The 15,780-nt window shown below is 55.0% G+C and overlaps 4 protein-coding genes across 4 annotated transcripts; 1 reads left to right on the forward strand and 3 right to left on the reverse strand.

Moving 5' to 3' along the window:
- Positions 1–648: 648 nt before the first annotated feature.
- Positions 649–4,394, reverse strand: PBP1 (poly(A)-binding protein binding protein; the record flags this gene model as incomplete). The annotated part of the gene is made up of 5 exons (XM_056211361.1): positions 649–857; positions 908–3,349; positions 3,400–3,673; positions 3,732–3,918; positions 4,222–4,394. The coding sequence occupies 5 exons, from the start codon at positions 4,392–4,394 to the stop codon at positions 649–651; spliced, it is 3,285 nt and encodes a 1,094-aa protein (XP_056074834.1).
- A 945-nt stretch (positions 4,395–5,339) lies between these two features.
- BUD6 (Bud site selection protein 6) lies at positions 5,340–8,572 on the forward strand (the record flags this gene model as incomplete). The annotated part of the gene is made up of 4 exons (XM_056211362.1): positions 5,340–5,513; positions 5,606–5,639; positions 5,690–8,158; positions 8,202–8,572. 4 exons carry the CDS (start codon positions 5,340–5,342, stop codon positions 8,570–8,572), a joined length of 3,048 nt encoding a protein of 1,015 aa, XP_056074835.1.
- A 1,651-nt stretch (positions 8,573–10,223) lies between these two features.
- On the reverse strand, positions 10,224–11,366 carry LST8 (TOR complex subunit lst8; the record flags this gene model as incomplete). Its single annotated transcript, XM_056211363.1, has 4 exons — positions 10,224–10,670; positions 10,719–11,214; positions 11,264–11,285; positions 11,345–11,366. The coding sequence occupies 4 exons, from the start codon at positions 11,364–11,366 to the stop codon at positions 10,224–10,226; spliced, it is 987 nt and encodes a 328-aa protein (XP_056074836.1).
- Positions 11,367–13,577: 2,211 nt separating this feature from the next.
- PTC2 (Protein phosphatase 2C 2) lies at positions 13,578–15,410 on the reverse strand (the record flags this gene model as incomplete). The annotated part of the gene is given in 8 exon segments (XM_056211364.1): positions 13,578–13,897; positions 13,917–14,018; positions 14,091–14,351; positions 14,401–14,607; positions 14,654–14,738; positions 14,789–14,862; positions 14,919–15,231; positions 15,375–15,410. 8 exon segments carry the CDS (start codon positions 15,408–15,410, stop codon positions 13,578–13,580), a joined length of 1,398 nt encoding a protein of 465 aa, XP_056074837.1.
- Positions 15,411–15,780: the final 370 nt, after the last annotated feature.

Consider the following 15,780-nt stretch of genomic DNA (forward strand, 5'->3'; position numbering starts at 1 on the left):
ACGCACGGCCCTAGCTTTTCTAAAATGGCAGTCAAAGCCGCCCTGAAATTGCGAGCATGCCCTTTCGTGCACACCACAATCATAAGAACATGACACGGTGATTGTACACTTCAGTGCGCTTCACAAGATCTTCAATTTCCGACATGTTGGTTGGCTTAGTTATATTGCTATAGCAAGACTTGAGTGACTTGGATACGATCCTGGGATGGGACATCCGCCTAATCGCAAGCTCCTACCCCTTGCTATCGTACGCACTGAGCTGCCATCTCCGTACGAAAACGCCAAAGCGATTCTTTGACCCACCCGCCCGTGGCCAGTGCAGGTGCGGTCGAACGAGCTTGAAGTTGATGCCGTGAACAAAAAGAAGCCTGGTCCAAATGCTTCCCATGAGCTGGACTCCCCGTCACTGTGATGAGTCCGAGGCGGTCTTTAGACGCTGCCATGTGCGCCCAACGCCGGTCGCTTATGCTTGATTTTGTAGCCAAAAAAAAGTCGGATGTCATATCGCCTACGCTAATGCAGACCCAAAAGTTCGGTGAAAGAGCCATCGTACACGAGCGGGATAAGACGACGCCAAGCTGCGGGCACCTTCGAAGTCGTTACAAAGCGCGACTCTTCAAGTGGATGCCGTGCGATTCAAAGGGACATTCACTTAACCTCCTCGCTCCCCTCTGGACCATGATTAGTGGGGCCAGTCGGAGGACCTTGAGGAGGTAGCGAGTGTTGAGGAATCATGGGCTGTGAGTAGCTACCGCTTGGAGTAACTCGATGTGGTGCTTGAGGGAACTGGTGATGCTGATGCGGGGATCCATAGTGAGGCTGATGAGATTGAGGGAAGGGACCTCGCATGGGTGTCACTGCAATTGTGTCAGTTGTTGGTCGGAGCGAAAAGCATTTCATCACATACTGGAGCCAGGCGGGACTTGAGTGAACATCGGCGGTCCCTGCGCGCCATGTTGCATGAACATCATTTGCTGCCCAGTATGACCTTGCTGTGACCCCTGGTGAGCCATCATGGGAGCTCCTACCCTTGGGCTATTAGGGTACCCGTTCGCACCAGGACCCGTTGGCATCTGACCAGGGTATTGATTGAAACCAGAGGGCGGGGCTCCTGGATACATCTGCATCGGTGGATTGGTAGGCATGCCCATGTAAGGCCCGTTTGAAGGCTGATTCGTCATCATTTGTCCACCCATACCAGGGCCGGGAGGAGTAACAAATTGAGGACCGCCGTGTCCAGCCCTGAGCGCAACGTGCTGGACATTCGGGCTCATGCCGTAGGGTTGCATAGGCACTTGCTGCGGATAACCTGACATAGGCTGCGGCTGAGAACCGTACATATACCCAGGCATGGGACGAGGTGACGGGTGTACCGACGATGTTGAATGAGAGAATTGCATGTGTTGAGCCTCGAATTGGTGTGGACCAGGGGCGTGGTGTGGCTGCACAGGTGGATGGCGAGGGGTGTGATGTGGCGTTTGACCTTGAGGGACACCCTGGGGTCCTTGGAATTGAGGAGGCAATTGATGCTGGTGAGGCACTGGACCATTGCCAATCATGTGTGGGGTGGACAGAGGCTGGGTTGCGGGGCGTTCGAACATGTCTTTGTAGCCCTTGTCCGTGTTCGCGGTAGGGAAGTCCCAAGTAGGTGGAGTGTGGTACGTGGGCTGAATGCCGCCGTTGGTGGCGTACTGGCGGGCTTTCTGTGGGTCCTCAGCGGACTCCTTGCGTAAACGCAAAATGGGATTAAAGAACTCGGCAAGATCCAACGGCTGCACAGTCGGATGCTTGCCGCCAAAAAAGCTCGTAAGTTGGACCTTGCGGGGAGGCTCCTGTCGCGACGCTGAGCCTGGCCTGGGACTCGAGTGGTTGCTCGGCTGTCCACCAGGCTGAAATGCATTCGCGGTGGGCCTGAACTCGGTCGCCCGGACGTTGAACTTTGGGGTTGCACTCGAAGAAGTTGGCGTTGGTACACCGCTAGACGATGCGGATGGGCCAGTAGGAGGGGGTATGCGCATGTCTTGGACGGGAATAGGTTGAGGGATGCCGTTATATGGCACATTGCCTTGTTGCTTGTGTTGCTGTTGGTTCAATTGTAAGCGTGTGCTCAGCAAACCATGGTTTCGCGGTGCCATCTGGCTGATATTCTGTTGGTGTCCAGTTCGCTCGCGCATCGTCGCGGATCCGAATGGAGCCTGTCCTGGTCGAGGCCTCTGGATTTGCTGGCGATCAACAGAAGCGTTAGATGATGGCTGCGGTACATCAGCCTTGGCGTTCGCAGGTCGAGGTACTGATTTCGGATCAACACTAGCGGCCGCGGGTTTGGGAGGAGTGGCCTTGATTTCCTGCACTGTTTTCAGAGCCTTTTCGACGATTTGTGCCTGTTTGACCTCGTCTTTGGCAAGTATAGGAACGAGGTCTGATGGAACAGGGGTGTTCAGCTTGAAGTTCTGGGAGAACTTCTTCAGATCGTTCAGCTTCACAGCCTTGGACTCGCGCTGTATGGTACGTTGACGCTCGGACATGCGCAGCTTTTCAGCAGCAGAGAATTGTTTGAATGAATCCAGGACTTCGTGCTCAACATTCGCTGTCGCGTTCTGTGGTCTACGCTGAGTCCCACCCACGGTAGACTTTAGCGTAGTGCTAGGTTTCTGTGCCTGATCAAGGGCGGGCTTAGTTGTGGGTGGGGCTTTTGTCTCCGCTTTGGAAGTTGCACCACTAGAGGGCTCTGCCTTAGGCACGCTTGGTACTTCGGCAACTTTAGGCTCTTCAGTCTTTGGGGGCTCAGTGGTGATGGGCTTCTCAGTCGTAGGACCTGCCGTCCGCTGTGTTGACTTCGTCTCGGGGCGAGCCAATTGAGACGATATGATGGCAGGATCGACGGGAGCGCCAGAAACTGTAGGTTGGCCGGACGGAGGCTGACGCCCAGGCGGGGTGTACTTGTTCGACGTTCCGCTGGTGAGAGGCCTGTGTACTCCACTGTACAAGTCTTCTTCGTCCACGCCCTTGTCGCCGCCAGCCACATTCTGGCTTCGCTCTTCACGAACGTGCGCATTGAGAGCAGAACTGCCCTCAATCTCCCGAGCCTTCTTCTCGGCAAGTGCCGCCCTTTCGGCATATTGCGGATGGCTGCGGTCGATGGTAGTGGTATACAGGTTCTCGTCATAGTCGCTCCGAACGCCAAAGAGCCGCTCGTTCGTCGCGAACTGATCCCAACCGCTTGATTGGCCAGATGACTCAAGAGACAGGTTTGCACTGGCATCTGACGACGGTTCCCATTTCTGAAGAGTCCTTTCGCGGAAGGCTGCGTTACCGGAGATGTCCGTGTCGGTGCGGAAGCTAGATGCGCCTGATCATGGTGTCAGCAGGCTTTGGCTGGTTTGTCACTTGCTCACATACCGTTCTGGCCCTTCGAGTGTGTCTTATCAAGGACAACGCCATTAACGTGGAAATCCGCAACGTCTCCCATATCGAAGATCATGACATGGTCATCGCCTGAGCCGATGTAATCGTCCGATGGCTCGCTGTTACCGTTCACATGCGTGTCGTTTGCTGCTTGGACCTTTTTGACCATCTTGAAGACATAGCGCATCTCGGTCGGATCGAGATTAGTCCCCGAGAGCACGCCTGTGTATGTCTCGCCATTCTTCAGTGTTATGTTGCCCGGAAGCCCCTGGACGCACTATATTAGATCTTGCCCTTAGCGCGATTGCCACCAGTGTGAAACGCACCGAAAGATTCGCGAGCAGGTACATCATCCTGTCATTGAGATGTCTCATGGGTGTGATGGTCTCGCCGGAGAGCGCCGAAGCGGGTTGCGACGGTCTAGGAGCGTTGACCACACCGTTGGTGTTCTGGTTTGTAGAGCGTTGTGTAATGGGGTTGGTGCCCTGCCATGCTCTGGGTTGTGATGGTTTCCTGGAAGAGGGGTCTCGAGTCAGCGCCGTGGGCACGAGCAGGGAACAGGGATTGGCACGCAGAAACAGAAGGTTGCAATGGCAAAAGGACTGCGGCAGTGCGAGGGTATACTGTGTGCGGGATGAGAGCGTTGCACCGTGGCTCCATGTGACTGATTGCACGTCACACGAGTAAGTACCGCTGGACGCGAACTTGAACCGACGAGCTCTCGAGGCGTGGGAGAGAAAGCGGCAGGACCCGTGGGTGGCCGCGTGCAAAGGGGAAGACAAAACACGGTCGGGGTCGAATACAAGGGGAGCTTACTTTTGAGCGGCATCGACAGGACTGCCAGCCTGCTTGCGCGCGCCGTCGGGGCCTCTAGCCGAAGTGTTCATTTTCAGTTGTGCTCGGCCTGCAGAGGAATTCGAGGATGCGGGGTTCAGAGGAGCGTTGACATGGGCGCCGTTGGTGGACGTGGCCGCGGCGGTGCTGGACATGGGCGTGCCGGCGTGAGGGCAGCGTGCCTCTCCGGGATGGGGAACAAGGCGCAAGGCAGCGCAAAGGGCCCAATGCTAAGAGGGGCACTGGCGAGGAGGAGAGTCGGCGAGTGTGTGCCTGCGATGGACGCGGTCGGGCAGCTGAGCGAAGGGGCGGGCTGGTGTACAGTGCACGGGTGATGCGAGTTGCAGTTGCAGTTGCAGGAGAAGGCGCGGTTGACGCTTGGCGCTTTCGAAATAGCGGAGGCTTCCTGTAGTGCGCGGATCGACAATGGTGAAACGGCGCGGCCCCCAACCCAAAGGTCAAGACGCGGCGGGCGGAGCGCGGAGCGGGAGCTAATGGCCAAGCACTCGCGGCGACGCAGAGCGCGATCGAGTGCAATTGCGCGCTGCAGCGGGGACTGTTTGGGCTCGGTCGCGGAGGCGCAGGTGCAGGCGCAGGCGGAGGCGGAGGCGGAGGAGGAGGAGGAGCAGTGGTAGGAGAAGTGATAGTGGTAGTGGAGGAGTTCGCGATAGCTTTACACAGGCAAACGTCGAGAAATTGGGTACGCTCGGAAGCTAGCAGTTCCCAAGCCACACTTTGGCCTCGTACCCCGAACTGGTCTTTTGGAGATGGTGCGTGCTTAGGATTGTGCCGTCCATGACTTGTACGTATTGTCTTGGGTGTGTCGCAGCAGACTCCCGGGACTAGCCATCGCTCCTGCCCGTCACACAAACAAGCACCTTTCGCACGGCCTCCATCTTGAAGCACAGTCGAAGTCTGCGCCCCCAGCATCCATCTTCTAGCACTGACTGTGCAACGGCGTCTCAAGCATCCTTTAGCAAGAACCAAGGCGAACGTGCGTGCAGCGACGCTAACATCACCCGCCGCCTGCCAAGCCATTTCACGTCCACCTCACCATCACTCGCGTTACATGCTTCCCAGCACCGCACGCCACATCGCCCATGCAGTACGCCTCGTCCAGTGCGAGTACAACAACTCCTTCGCGCGACTCAGAAGCCACGCTCTACCCACCGTCCACAGCCTCCAGCATGACTCTGAGCGACGAGTATGCACCTTCCCAGGGCTCGAGTAAGGGTTCGTCGCGCGGAGCACATGCCCGGCGCGGCCAACAGACTGTGAGTACTCTCCTGCCACGCGCCCGATTGCTCCGACATTCCTGTCGAGCCCCATGCAGGACTTCTGTAGCTAACCTCTCCCCGCTATGCAGCCCCAACAGCAGCTCAGCCAGATCGAGAAGTCAGGTAGCTTCACCCCATTCTGCTCGCCTCGTGTCACCGCTGACTGCTTGTAGTCACACACCTCCTCGTCGCAACTAAGCAACTACTCGAAACCCTCACACTATGGTCCCGAGGAACTGCCACCGAGAGCGAGGTCTCGGATGTCTACGTACGCCTGGGCTATGAATTCAACATCGCATCCCGAGCGTTCAACGCTATTGGAGTCGACACACAAGATCTTGGAAATGTTCCAGAACTGCTGCGCGGTATCTTGGAGGAGACACTTAGCCAGGAAGCGTCTCAGGCCAGCCTCGATAACTTCCTCCCACGCATACGAGACATCATAATCAATCTGCTACATGGCTTGAAGAAGAAGCAACAGCGCCTCCGGCAACGAAATGGCGCCCCTATTGGAGGTAGCCCGCGGCAAGGAAGCGTTGGCAGTGTGGGAGAGGTCGAGGAACCTCAGCAGGCACGCGCGGCCAGCACTCGTCTGCCCGCGCGCCAAGAGAGCGACTTGATTGAAAATGGCCCAGACCTGCCTCCGCGATCGTCTTCTGTACCCGGAAGAGCGTCGCCGACCAAGTACGATGCCTTGCCCTCGAACCCAAGAGCAAATCGCACAACGAATGCCAGCCAGCTGTCGACCGATTCTTCTCTGTCTAGCACTACCGCGCAGCAGATACCCGTAATCGCCCCGTACCCTTCAGAAGACCCCATGCCAAAGTCGCCCGACCCTCGACAACAGCAAGATTGGCCGGCCAACTTTCCTCCCCCTCCGCCGCCTCCGAAGCAACAAGATGCGCTGGCAGCGCTGCAGCGAGGTGGAGAGTTGGAAAGAAGAGCTTCGCGAAGGTTCTCGGCATATCAGATTCAGAAACATCTGGGCACGAACGGGATACCCATGCCGCCTGTGCAGAACTCTCCCATACCCAATCGCGGAAGAGACGTTCGGGAGTCTATGAACGCTGTTCGTGTTAGGGGATCAGTGCTTCACAGCCGGCAACGATCCAACGCTCGACCCGCTGTTGAAACCCAGTTCGACAGAACCAACGATGTATCCCGGCGTATTTCCGAAGAGAGTTCTCGAAGCTCTGCACTGAACGTTCAACCTCCACAAGAACCTGCGCCTGAGGACAGTCCTGTTGCAAAAACACCCGAGGACAAGCTCGGTGCCCCAAAATACCCTGAAGGCGACACCCCTGAGCTTGGAGCCACGCTCAATGGCCCCTTGGTAGAACCTGCGGGACTACCCTCGGAATCGCCAGTCAAAGAGCCACGAAAGGCCTCCAGTATACCCGCTCGAATGAACTCGCGCCGAACGAAGACCCCATCTCCATCGCCACAGCCGGAACCATTCGTACCAGAGCAATCGCCACAATCCGGCAAGGAGCTCACGATTTTCTTGCAGTATAAAAGTAAGATCCGGAAATACGTCTTTTCGGACGGCGCAGACCTCAACCCTGGGAGATTACAACTTGCATTCATTGAAAAGTTTGCATGGGATACACACCGTAATGGCGAGCTCCCGGAGATTCATATTCAAGATCCTGTCTCTGGCGTGCGATACGAACTTGAGGACATGAACGACATCAAAGAGCGATCAGTCCTTGTCTTGAATGTCGAACAACTTGACGAGGTGAAGAGTCATATTGACGACAAGTTCCACGGTCTGAACCGCCTCGTGGAGAACATCAAAAGCGTTGTCGAAGACCAACAGTCGGCAATTCAGCGCGTCGCGGAACGTCAACAACAGACGTCCAAGGAACTTGCGGGCATCGCTGCTGGTTCCACTTTGTCCTCTGCCCGTGCTTCAACATTGTTGACTCCCAGCTCTCCCATGCCGACCGGAGGCTCTTCGGAAGTATCACTTTCGTCCGCAGCTCAACTCAACGAAGTCCAGTCACTGCGGAGAGATCTCGCTGTTGTCAAGCAGACATATTCGTCTATGGTGGCCGATATCGAAGCAAGCATGTCTGCCATCCGGACTAAGGCCGCCGCCGTGAAATCCACCGCCGTGAAGGCCGCATTGCCCACACTTGAGGGTGACACTGGCCGTGCGTATATCAACGATGGCAAGAAGACGTTGCAAGAAGACTCGGAGAAGATGGTCACTCGCGTAGACGATATTCAGGATCTTATTGAAGACTTGCGCAAAGATGTCGTCACTCGTGGTGTCAGACCGTTGCCGCGTCAGCTTGAAATCGCTGCCAAGGATCTTTCGAAGGCCACTTCCGAGCTCAAGAGGCTGCAGGATCTTCTGGCGAAAGAAAAGCCTTTATGGACGAAAATTTGGGAGCAAGAACTCCAGACTGTCTGCGAAGAGAGAGATCTGCTCTCAATGCAGGAAGACCTGGCGGCTGACTTGCAAGACGACCTTGAGAAGGCAGCCGAGACCCTTGAGCTTGTGGAACAAGCGACCAAGCAACAGAACTTGCAGACTGAAGATGGTAAGGGGCAGGGCACGCGCTCGGCCTCTGGGCGTAATTTGCTGCATGCGGTCGCCTTCGATAAGGCTGTTGATCCCCGTCAAGCTCGAGATGGTGTGCTAGGAGAGGTGAAGGCTTTGCAACCAAACCACGAAAGCCGACTTGAAGCTATTGAACGCGCTGAGAAGGCCCGACAGCGCGAACTTGCAAACCGGGATGGGGGGAGAGTTCAAGAAGGAACTTGGCGAGTTTGTCGGAGAAGGCAAGCTCAAGAAGAGCGGCGGAGTCGAGGAAGTAGAGCGCCTCCGTAAAGCGAAAGATGAGCGCGCCCGCAAGGAAAACCACGAATTGCAAGCTGCGCGAGCGAAAGCTCGGGCCGAGAAACAAGCCGCTGAAGCAGCAGCGGCTGCCGCGGGTGCAATGAACGGAGACGGCACAGAAGAGAAACATGGCGAAGCTGCGACGGAGGAGGCAGACCAAGAAGCAAACGAGGAGCGGTCACCTACCCCTGAAGGTGGCGGCGCATAATCTCTGAGCTCAACAACCTTGCTTCGTGCTAATACGATGCTCGATAGATTCCCTACAACCCACGTACACGGTCCGTCCTTGGGTAAAGACTGGCTTATCGCTCCACGGGCTTCACAGTCCTATCCTCGCCGACCTATCGAAAGAGAAGCCTAGCAGCTCAACCATCTGCCTCGTAGACTCCATACATCACGTCGACTCCGATAGCCCTCATACTTCGAAACCTGGCCCCGCACTCAGTACGCAGGGCACCCCTACACCATCCGCGCTCTCACAGGTATCTACGTCTGCTTCAACGACCCGCCCGGAATCGAAGCAAGAGATGCCTGAGCATCGCATTTCCCGCGCCGTGCTCTTCGGATCCCGCGATAAAAACCAGCCCAGCCCTCGGACACCGTCGTCAGGCCGCGCGAGAGGCAAGACTGTGCCGCTCCTGGGGAGCAGTCCGAAGACACCTGAGAGTAGCGGAGGCAGGACAAACAGCGCGTTGAGCTGGACGCCAAGTACGAGCTCGAAGCATCTTACAAATTGGTTTTCCGGGCTCTTGGGACGGTGAAGAAGCAAACTTATATTGCGTCGGACGGGAGTAGTTTCGGGTTGTATACTTTGGAAGGTTAGTATTAGACTTAAAGTGTGTACTTCTCGCATCAGTAAGTGTCTTGTTACAAGTTAGTAATTTTTTCTCTCCTCCTATTATCTCTTGTACATATTTGTTTTGTTGTCATGCCTGTAGCTTGTTGCTTGGCTAGACGATGCACGGAGTTTGTTCACTGCGAGCGTTCTTGCATGGCGTTCTTGAGGGCCCCTATCCTTTGGACTTGCATGGTATTGTGAGCGTCTTATATACATTTTGTTTTGTTCGAAATTGCCCTGTGCAGGGGCATGAGCATGTGTATATTTAATGGTGGCAGCATTTGGCGGTAGTGTTTATCAAGATGAATGGGCTGGGATGGATGATGGGGGACGGTAAGCGATCAGATCAGAATGTACGTGATACGCCCTGCTGGTGGAAGGTAATCATGCATTCTAGCCTTTAGCATTCTTTTACTCAGTTTCGGAGCAGAGAACTTATTGCTAAATGCAGCCTGACTGGGTTTAAAAAACGTGTATGTGTATCGCTATACTCATACATTGGTCATAATATGCACAAAACTCAGAACTCCTCACGAAAGCTATCGTTGATTGCATCATCCTGATCTCATCACCATTTCGCTCTGCCTAAGAGTACCAGTGTCAAATGCCATGCCGAAATCGCTCTTATCTTCTCTGTCCGTTCGACAACCGCCATCCCTACGCTAAACCTTTCCATCAGGACCGGGGCGGTTCGCAATGTGGCTGTGATATCCACAGCAGAATGTCCTTCCACCCTCTCTTCCTGGCCAAACGCACGTGGAAGAACGAGCCATCATTTTCGGTCCCAAATCGTGGTCGAACGCATAGCATCGAAGGATTTTCGGAATTTTATCATTGATGCCCCTCCAATCAACGGGCTCCGCACGCATGACAGTCCTGTCCAATAAGCCACAAGAATCTCGAAGATGGCATGGAAGACAAGTTGTAGTGCAATGTAAAGGCCAAGAACAAAGGGAAGCGATAAGTAAGGAATTTGCACTTACACTTCCTGTTCCTGATCGTCCACTTTCTGTTCGTACTCCTAGTTACCAACAGCTGTATCGTTCAGCGCGACGCACACAGCGCCCCTGTGATGTCCATTGTACTGCCGAATGATGCTCTGGCTGTTCAGCTCCCATAACCGCGCATAGTGGTCGGAGCATGCAGTCACCAGGTAAGCAGAATCGGCGGAGAAGGCGCAGTCCCAGACCCAGCGCTGATGTCCGTGGAGCGTCGTCTCAAGTGGGAAGGCGTTGGCGTCACGGTCGGCGGGGCCCGGGAGGTTGTCCTGTACGGTCACGTTGTGCGGCTGCGAGGTGTCGATGGACCATATCCTAGCTGTATGGTCGGCACTGCACGTAGCTAAATGGCGCACGTCGGGCGAGAGCAGCACGCGCGTGATGTAGGTCTGGTGGGCGACGAATGTGCACACGGGTACGAGCGAAGTGACTTCGCCCCGCTGGACCATGCGCCAGACGTAGACCTTGCCCTGGTGAAATTAGTACACCAAAGGGGTGTATGGAACAAGGAGACGTACGCTGTTATTACCAGCAACCAACATTGAGCCATCGCTCGCTACTGTCACGCTAGCGACGGATACATCGTCCTCGGGAATCAGCTGGTGTGAGCACTTGTTCTCGCCTAGGTCCCAGATGCGCACGTTTCCTCCACGATCGCAACTAATTAGCTCACCCTGGTTCGGGTGGATGACCACATCATTGACCGGGACGCCGTGTGTATAATTGCGCTGGACGCTGCCTGAGCGGGTATCCCAAATCTTAACCGTGCCGTCCTCAGAGCTCGTTACCATCCATTTGCCTTCGCAATGGAAAGCGACGCCCGTGATGTTCGATGTGTGGCCCTCGAAGGTAAGCACCGGATTGGGGTTCGTCGATTTGATTTCGTACAGCTTGACCGTGTGGTGGCCAGCTGCGGCAAGGAAGCGCTTGTCGGGCGAAATGCACAAGCGGTTCACTTGCGAGTCTGGGTGGGGGATCGTTCGTGAGCAGATGCCGGAGAGCGCCTCCCAGAAACTAGCAGGTCAGTACCTTGCGCGGGCAGCTGGTTCGTAGCTTTCCGTACCGAATTGTGTGGTCATACCCCGCTGTAAACCGTCAATACCGCGGTCCCCTGAGGTAGAGACGAGGTTGAGAAGCTACTCACCAGTGCAGAGGATGACCGACATGCTGGGGGACCTGGTGGAAGGTGGGCGCGCAACGGCAGAGGTGCTGTGGACAAAGTGTCGGTAGGCCTAAGCCGACATGGTGCGCAACGACGAGAAGATGTTGTGTGTTCGATGGTTACGCGGTCGACTTGCGTGAAGCTGTACTGGCTTGGCGGGGTCTTGGAGATTACACGTGCTCCGATTGGTCGAAGCGCGTCCACTACGGTCAGTTGCTTTGGGAATGTGGACGTGTATTGGCTGCGATTTCACAGCGCGACCAGAGTGGGAGCACGTTACTCTGTGCCAGTCATCTACGTGCGGTAGTAGCTGGCGGTGAACATTCCTAGAGCGCATCACACAGCTAAGCTTTTGGAGCCCCACATGAGCCATTAGCTTGGGCTTCAGCCCAGTCCGCATCGGGGCGAACCTTTGGACGACACCTCCGCAGCGGAACGTGCCTTCCTTTTTCCACTATATCTACTTCGTCAGGATGATTTTCGCTTTGCACGTTTATATTCGAGAATATATCATGCATCCAGGAGTGATTCCAAACGCATAAACGACGGCTCTGTGGCGCAAGATGCCGGACATTGACGGCTATCGGAACAGGGTCCAAGCTACATAGCTATGACCAAGTGTTGAAGCGTCACCATGGCTCTATGCGCTCCCGTTATTCCCGATGAACCTGAAAGCCTTACACAAAGACTGTCGTTATCTTGATATCCGCATTGACCGAGCTAGAAGCTCAGATACTACTACAGTATCCTCAAATTTCCGTTCTCGATACCAGACTCTTCTCGCTATCTCGTTGCTAGTACTGTTTCTCGGGCTATAAGAAGCTCTTCATATTTACTGCGTTCTAGCGTCCCAGAGCCGCATGGCTGCACTTTCAAAGACGCATTGAAGAGCTCATTTACACGCCTGCAGACTCATCAAAAGCTTCAACTCTTACCGCGATGGATCCCAACAATTCCAATTGCGAGTCCCGCTCCACACCTCAATACGCCTTTATCAACGCGAGAACTTCTGGAAGTCGAACGTGGGCGAAGTCCCCCCATGCAACCCTTAGCCCGGCGAGCTCGAGCGCCGAGCCCAGCGTAAGCTCATGCAGAATGGCTGGTACTATGCTTCCAGCAACGCTGGGTATTTAATTTCCTATCCCACTGCATCTTCCGATCCAGCCATTGCCCACTATGACATATTTACTGATCGAAATATGCACAGGCAATCCCACACCCACACTGCCAACCGCCAATCCTTCTACCGGCACCGCATAATCCCCCGCATGCTCGTCGACACAAACCATCGCGACACCGCGCACTCCATCTGGGGTCACTCCGTCTCAGCCCCAATCGGCTTCGCCCCCATAGGCATTAATAAAATCTACAACGACGCCGGCGAACTCAATCTGCCATACTGTCTCAGCACCGCTGAATCGCAGCCCATCGAGGACATTGGGAAGGCGAATGATGAACTGGCAAATGGACGGAAGGGAGTGGGCGTTAGGTTTTTCCAGTTATACATGCCTCACGATGACGAATTGACGAGGTCCTTGCTGCAGAGGGCGGTGGACAATGGGTTCACTGCGTGTATTTTGATGCGGTCCAAAGAAATACCCACTTCAACCTAAGACGTCTAAGCTGTAAGCTGCTCTGGATTGTCTACATATATGTATTAGCACGAACCCTAAGCTTTGGTATACTGCTGTGACCGGCGCCGCACTTTTGAAGGAAATGTAATTCATTGCATCCTACCTGCCCGCCAACGTACATTGCCCATCGATGTCAATTCGCGATCTATGAAAGAAGTGCATCGCTCTCATACCCTCAGAACAGGGAAGGCAAGTCTCAAAGAGTAGTATAGTAAGAAAGAGGACGACGACATGCGACGCCAGGTATCAATTCGTGCTGAGGCCCTGTTTGGATGAGGTTGTTCGTACGCTCATATCTCATGCATCGGGAGCCTTCGCTTTGATCGGAAGACCCCGTCAGTGACTCTGCCTTGTCCATGCCCGTGTATGCTTGCCAAGTCAAGCCCAATCCCCGGCCCAGAAAAGCCCGCCACCCACCGCATTAAAGTCATAAAGTGAACCATAGTTACCGGAAGCCGAAGCTCTCCCCAGCCCAAAAGCAACTTCAAGCCAGGTATGACCAAAACCACGGGCGCGTACAGTGCGCGCTCAAGAGCTTCTCAGCGGAGACTTGCTCAAGAAGACCGTGCAAGAATAGTTGGTTACTTTTCACTTACATCAGTGAGCTTCTCTGGCACAGTAGTATCCTTTTTGTCGGCAGATGGCTCCTCTGACTTTTCTGTCTTGACAGATGAAGGTGATTCCGTGGTCTCTTTCGCGGAGCTGCCTTGCGGCCCGGGTGTCTCTCCACGTGCATTCTGTGCTGAACCGTTAGACCGGTCGACTTGAAAATCGCGGTCTCTATCTTCATCGTCATTGTCGAACATGTCGGCGTCGGCAGCTTCAGTCGTTATCTCCGTACCATCACCAAGAAGAATGATGCGGCCGCCTCCGCCTGAGGAGTCAATATGAGAACCGAGACCTAGCCTAGGGTAACTCACCACTCAATCCACGGTTGCCCTGAAAGCGACCATCGAGGTCCATGTCGATGTCATCGGGGCTATCATCAATCCGGTGATGCACTCCTGGTCCGCGGAATTCGGCTAAGACTTTATATTAGATAATGTGCTATTCCCTGCCTTCTGAGGCAGGAGAGGCAGGATCTTCAGACTTGCCATATTCTGGCGGAGCGCAAGGTCCCTCTCCATTTGCAACTCTCTTTGCGATATCTTCATACCACTGCTCCTTCGTCCGTCCATGCAGAAGACCAATGACGATCATTGTCATGTTGTCGCAGCCAACACCGCCAGTGTCACTGTTGCTTGCCAGACAGTTGTCCATCATGTTCTCACATATAGATGCAAGATCCTGCTTCGCAACGATACCGCGTCTAACGAACTCGATAACAGCTTGCGAAGACTGGCAATCCCAGATACCTATAGAAGTGTAAGCAGCCTAGCCATAAGAGGAGATGGGAACCCTTACCATCGCAAGCAATGACCAGGAACTCGTCGTCTTCACTAATGTCGTGGATTTCAACATCAGGGTAGGCGGTGACTATCTGTTGTTCGGGTGGAAGCTCGGCGCTCTTCTTGAACTCGAAGTCTCCGATAGCTCGAGAGAGAGCGAGGTTGCCGTTGACACGTCCAAAATCGACAAAGCCCCCAGCAGCCTGGATGCGTGCTTTCTCGGCTGCCTATCATCAGATGTGTCCTTCATAGCAGCGAAATCAACGCACCTTCATTCTGGGGCTTGTGGTCGTACGATAGGGGCTTTGCCCGGCCTTTGATGCCCAGTACACTTCGTGAATCACCCGAGTTGGCCTGGCGCTGTCAACTTTCGCTGTGCAGAGGAGCTGCGATATCTCACATACCACGTAGATCTTGTCTTTGGAGATGATGCCGACCGAAGCGGTACAACCCGAGACTTCTTCCTCGTACTTTGGGTCTATTGCCAGCGAGTCAGCGCAACCACTCGAGGCTGAAGATGTTAAGTCAACGTACCGCTGAGTATCGCCCGGTCCGTCGCTAGGAATCCGTCTTGCAGGGCCTTCTTTACATCGCCTTCTTTGAACGCTTCCTGCTTCGCGACGATCTCGTGCAGGTGCTCGCCTGTGTATATCGCTACCTTGTCGCCGCCGTGACCATCGTAGACGCCAAAGAAACTCAGTCGCTTGTCTGCAGGCGTGGGCTTACCCTCCTCGCTGAGGGCTTGCAGGTCTAGGATACACGCGTGGGCATCCTCCATGCTGATTCGCCATCCCTGCATCGAGGACACACCCCAAATCAAGTCGTCGCCATCGCCGCTTTGAGATTTCTAGTAGACTATCAACAAATGGTCCAGCAAACCACAGAGAAAGGCCCTCGGCGCGCACAGTCGCGCCGACGACCGTTGCCAAGGCAGGCGGTAGGGTCAAAGTGCGCAGTGCGGGGGCGGGGAGGGGCATTTGGCAGACATACCTTCTCGACGACGGGCTCGGAAAGGGTCTGACCCATTCTGTCCGCGGCCTACAAGGACGTGGAGGAGTGAAGGAGGGAAATGTCAAGGCGGAGCGTGAATGGCTTCCCGGGCATAGAATTGTGTAGCGTCACTGGATGTGGGGTATCGCGACGGGTAGAGGATGGGCGACGCGGATATATGTCAGGTCGGCGAGCGGACCAGACGAGGAAGGCGGAGACGGAAGGTGTCAGGGAGAAAAGCAACGGTCTTTGCGGACCACGAGGGGGTTTGCGAGTGCAGGTGTCTTGTGTGATGGAACTCTGCTCTCCGAGAGAACGAGACCACTCGCACTAGTCCGCCTTGGGCGGTGCAGTGTGGCTGATCGTCATTGCTCTGTGCTCTGCACGCTGTGCTTCGAACGCTCCA

This window comes from Didymosphaeria variabile, assembly GCF_027946475.1.
Source record: "Didymosphaeria variabile strain IMI 356815 chromosome Unknown scaffold_2, whole genome shotgun sequence".
Classification (NCBI taxonomy): domain Eukaryota; kingdom Fungi; phylum Ascomycota; class Dothideomycetes; order Pleosporales; family Didymosphaeriaceae; genus Didymosphaeria; species Didymosphaeria variabile.